Genomic DNA, 5,175 nt, shown 5'->3' on the forward strand with positions numbered 1-5,175 from the left:
CCCACCCTGGCTAGCTTCTGGAACTAGGAGGACGATAACCAGCTCCGTAGTACAACATTTCGCTGACACTGCACACAAAGTGATACCCAGCCAAAGTTTCCGCGTTGTTTACAAGGCGCCGGCTAACCAACCCAGATCAGTACAGCAGCGCACATTTGCAGTGCCTGGAGCTATCGCCATACGACATCGCGACCCGATCCTTTGTCGACAAAAACGCTTTGTTCGTGTGTTGTACTTACCATGGTCCAACTCAACTCCCCACACACATGCACCGTGTGCCGAACACACAACTACAACACCCCCCGAACTGACAAGCTCAAGTCATCCTATTGGTGGCCTGAACTAATGGTCCTTTGATAGATAGCCAATGTCATCTCACCCGATTCCCTGTCCATTTACACCATACTCATTCATATATGTTAAATACCGCTCTCTTAACCTTTGCAATTGTACGACTTGAAAGGGCGTTGCCGAAAACATGGTCGTCAACCCATCTTTGTCCTTATTGTAAAGAAAAAATATAGGTGAACTGGGAAGGGACTTAGTGCTGGCTTACCACAACCATTCCCATGTGCCAACTCCTCCAGACGTTCATTCAGACAATCTGGATAGAAACTGACAACAAGAACGCCACTGACATCGGTTGACAGGCATATCCTGTAGCGTCCTCAACCAGGCGCAATGAGGATCACGCGGTCCCCACCCGGGAAGGCGGGTGGCCCTGACATCACCCAAGGGTTTCCTGATCTCCTTCATACTCCTCTGCCAAGTCAAGGGTTGGCCACCTCTCTGTTTACGCCACTCTGACTTGGGCATGAAATCAGCATTCTCTTCGGCAAACGATGGCTGGGCATACGTAACACATGTCCCAACCAACGCAGCTTCTGGTGCTGGACACATTCCTCAATGGAAGTACCCGTTACACAACCAAAACACGCTTTCTAACTGCCTCATAACGGATTCGCCGACACCAATTCACATGAGCTATGGTTCTGAGACAACGATTGTCGAAAAGCTGAAGACATCTCAGCTACGCTGCTGGAATAGGCCAAGCCTCACGGCCACACAACAAAACAGCCCGTACTGTAGCTTGATACACACGTCAATTCAGATTCAGGGATAAACCATTCTGACACCATGTGTCTCAAGTTAGCAAACGCGGCCCGAGCCTTGCAGATTCGTGCATTCACCTCATCTGTCACACTACAATCAGAAGTAATGCAACTTCAAAATACGTAAAACGCTCCACAACTTCCAGTGCCTCTCCCTGGATTGCAAGTGGCGTGTTCAGTGACTGCATGTTTACAACAACTTTGTGGGTGCAAAGTGTATATCAAAGGACGGGATGACTTTAGTCAGTTCATCCAAGAATACTTGCGCCTTCTTCTCCTCTTCGAACATGAGAAGGATGTCGTCTGCATATTCCAGATCGACGAGGTTTTCTTCACTGGCTATTCGAACACCGGGGTTTCGGAGTCCCTCCGGCGTTCGTCTCAGTATTTCACCGATCACGAAGTTAAAAAGGAACGTAGAGAGCGGGCATGTCTGACGGACACCACTTTGTGGGCGGAAGCTTTTGGAGAGCTCTCCGTACACACTCACGCGTCCGAAAGTCTGTGAATACAAAGAACGTATTATGTTTACAAACTTCTGGGGCATTCCTTGGCGGGCAAGCGTCTCAAGAAGAACAGACCGATCAACCGAGTCCAATGCACCTCGGAAATCCGGGAATATTAAAATTGTGGGTCGCTTATACGTTTGGCGTTGTTCTAGCTCCGGACTCCTTTTCCCAAATGCAAGCAAAGTGATCGAACTAGTGCTGACTGATGACTTCACCGCCGTCTTTGAAAAGTGCGGGTGGAAGGTCATCCGAACCGGGAGCTCGGTGGCGCGTGAGAGGACATATGCAGTCGAAAACCTCCGAGCCGTAGGTGGTTCCACTTCCACCGTCCAGTATGCAGTCGCCTCCGAGCCGTAGGTGGTTCCACTTCCACCGTCCAGGGTTCTACTTCACCTGTGGGCTCTAGATGAATTCCGGCTGGTGGGTGGGACAGTTGCTGTTTGAAGTATTCAGCCCACCGGTCGAGGCGTTCTTCTTTGTTCGAAGTGGTCGTTCCATTCCGATTTTTGATGATTTGACTCACAGGTGGTTGCCCGGGACCGGCCGCACAGATCAACTGAAATAATCTCCGGGCCTAGCCGGCTTTCTGGGCCTCTTCCATTTCTTTGGCTTTCTGTGTCCACCATGCTCCATTCCATGGTTGCAAACTCACTTTCACTTGACGTCTAATAGCTCTTCGCACCGGGTTATTTTCGGGACCGGTTGGGATATTACTTGGAGATTAGATTTATGCCACCGTTCGGTCTGATATCCAATGCTTCATTGCGCATGGTCGGGTAGTGCCGCAGGCAAAATTCCGAGCACTATACAAAGAGGTGGCACTCTCGTCCTAGTATGGGTTCACATCTAATGATGGAGCGTTTGGAAGAGACTCTAGAAGACGATCCTTGTAAGTTTGTCTGACATCCGGATCTGTCAGTCTTTCAGTTGCCATGCGGTTTGTCCGCACCTTACGCGGCCCCAAGAAACGTAGAGAGAGTCCACTCCGGACGAGCGCGTCGTCAGAGTCCACAAAGATTTCCCCAAACGACCGGCAGTCAGTTATGGATCCGCGCCATCGGTAATTGATGGCACTGTGGTCGATTTGAGTTTGTGCCTGGCCTGTCGTTGAAGGACACCAAGTTGCCAGACGACTTCGGCTATTTCGGAAGCTCGTACTGCATAAAAACAGCCTGCGATCAACACAGAGCTAAATCAATCGTTTCCAATTTCCGTATGTACCGAGTCCAGTCCATGTCGACCCTCTAATTGAATCTCGGGTGCACTAAGCTTGCCCACTTGAGCATTCATATCTCCGGCAACCACCACAATGTCTGAACTTTTAGCTTGCCGCAATAGGGCATTCAAGGTTTTGTAAAACCTGTCTTTGACGGCGTCGGAGCTACAGTCAGTTGGGGCATAGGCAGACACAATAAATTGACATACATCAACCTGCCGCTTCTGAGACTCTTTCACAGACATTGTCAGACGAACCGCACAGAGGCGACTATCAACAGGAATCCAATCAAGCAAGGATTGCTCCGCCCGGTGACTTAGCACCATACCAACCCCTGCACATCCCACCGCAGCAGCCACCGGATCACCAGAGGTGCGTAACCGGAAGCGAGTTGAGACTGAAAGGGCGGTCAACTCAATCGCTGTGCTTGCATCTTGAATTCTCGTTTCTGAAACACAGCACATATCAAGGCCAAGCGATTCCGGTGTGAGTGCAAGAGCAGCCTGTTGTCCTGCTTGCTTCAGAGTGCGGACATTGGAGGCGGCCAGATAAACTGGCCAGACAGACTGCACTTATGTATGTGATCTTCATTCGTTGATATGCATAACTATTTAGCAGATAGTGCAGCGTTACAAATGCGCATTTATAAACAGCACAAAAATATATTTTGCATTAGAACCAATCGCACTCCTTAGTTGGAATACGCCATCGAGCGCAACAACGTTGAACAAAATGGGGCTAAATACTACCGATCATCGTGACAACAGCACACGCAGTCAACCACTTTGGTCGTTTAGACGCTGATTATAAGGGCTCAGGTATGCACAGTAACGTAACCCAATGGTCAATGATAGTACGTAACACTGATAACTGTACGCGTTGTCTCACAGTAAAACCCAGGCCATGATCCATGCCAACGTACACGAGGCTTCAATTATGCATGATTACCCAATCTAACGGCCCGACATATCCATATTTGTGGGCGTTGTTGCTCTTTTTGACAACTTAACGTGACTGTTTGCCTCGTGTTTATTTGCGACACTGATTATGAATCCAAAATTGTGCAAGGTAACCTAATTCAATAGACAAAAACGACCCGCCATACTCATGACCATATGCAAAGTCACGCTCCCTGGCTACCTATGGTAACTGTCAAGCCGGTATCTATGCACGCGGCCGAGCATGAGGCCTGAACTACGCATGATAGGCTAATGCGACGATTAATGACAGTCGCCCATACCCATGCGTGTTCGCGTTGTCACTCATGTTGTCTATGTTGGCAGCTGATTATAAAGCCCTGCTATACACAATGGTCTGAACCAACGATGAAAAAACGTAGATGTCCATATGCCAAGCCAATTCCTGAAACATACACAACTGCCCTTGGCAAACTATTTTTCTGCTCATTCACTGCATCAAAACAGACGTAGTCTAGTCAATTCAGCCACTGTTTTCTGGAGGCTGATCTTACTCGATAGGGTTTCCGAAAAAATGTATAACCAACTACAACTAGGTTACATTTTCATGCGTGCCTATCCAAAATACCTAATTACTCAAAGCCGTAGTAGCTACCTCATCAATTACTTAATAAATCCAGATGACCACAAGCCTCCAAGAGTGTCAACGCTGAAGCTGAAATCCTACTGTTATGGAGATGCCTTTAAGGCTTGCTCAGTTAGTCCGATTGGGATGCTGAGGGTGCCGTATGTATAACGGTCATCTGAAGGCGGAGTTACAGACGCAGCGGAGTAGAGGCAAAAGAGGTTTTAGAACTGGTCAACCGTAGGAGTTGGCCTTCGGGATCTAGGGACTGCATGTGTCCTCAAACGTGCACCCATGGATGTAGCCTTGGCGATTATCCAGTGAGTAGGCGGGTACTTGGTGTAAAATCTGCTCGTTTGGAGCACTGAATCCTATCTTTACTTCTGCTTCCCGATACTGATTCCATGTGGCTTAATAGAATCGATGGATCCATTCATCTTAACTTGGAAAAATTGTATCCTCACCATCAATAGCACGCTCACCAATTAGTGGCTCCTTCATCGAAAACCGGTCAGCGAACATGCTTGGGTCTGTCAGCCGACGCTCAGGTGATCTTCAGCATCCATATGTATATATATATAGGCATCCACATCTTACACACACATAAGATGTCGTAAGATGCTCGCTAGTTCAGGCATTCCTGTGTATCTATTTTAATTCTATCATATGGGTTTGGGCCTCCTCAAACTCGTTGTTTATGGCAATGTAATCTAAGTCGTCTTCACTTCAACAGCTAAATGTACAAGATCTTGACTGTCGAACTACTGAAACAGACCCTGATACAATCTTATACTTT

The 5,175-nt window shown here is 48.0% G+C and overlaps 1 protein-coding gene across 1 annotated transcript in view; it reads right to left on the reverse strand.

Annotated features, from left to right (window-relative positions):
* Nucleotides 1-1,302: 1,302 nt before the first annotated feature.
* The window catches only part of T265_11075 (hypothetical protein), a gene marked incomplete at both ends in the record, with an annotated part of 11,593 nt that continues 7,720 nt past the window's right edge, over nucleotides 1,303-5,175 (reverse strand). The window contains 5 exons of the mRNA XM_009177627.1: nucleotides 1,303-2,005; nucleotides 2,080-2,177; nucleotides 2,274-2,334; nucleotides 2,494-2,810; nucleotides 2,843-3,390. Coding sequence (XP_009175891.1) covers nucleotides 1,303-2,005; nucleotides 2,080-2,177; nucleotides 2,274-2,334; nucleotides 2,494-2,810; nucleotides 2,843-3,390 — 1,727 coding nt within the window. The remainder of the gene's footprint in view (nucleotides 2,006-2,079; nucleotides 2,178-2,273; nucleotides 2,335-2,493; nucleotides 2,811-2,842; nucleotides 3,391-5,175) is intronic.

The sequence above is a fragment of the Opisthorchis viverrini genome (assembly GCF_000715545.1).
Source record: "Opisthorchis viverrini unplaced genomic scaffold opera_v5_442, whole genome shotgun sequence".
In the NCBI taxonomy this organism is placed as follows: Eukaryota; Metazoa; Platyhelminthes; class Trematoda; order Opisthorchiida; family Opisthorchiidae; genus Opisthorchis; species Opisthorchis viverrini.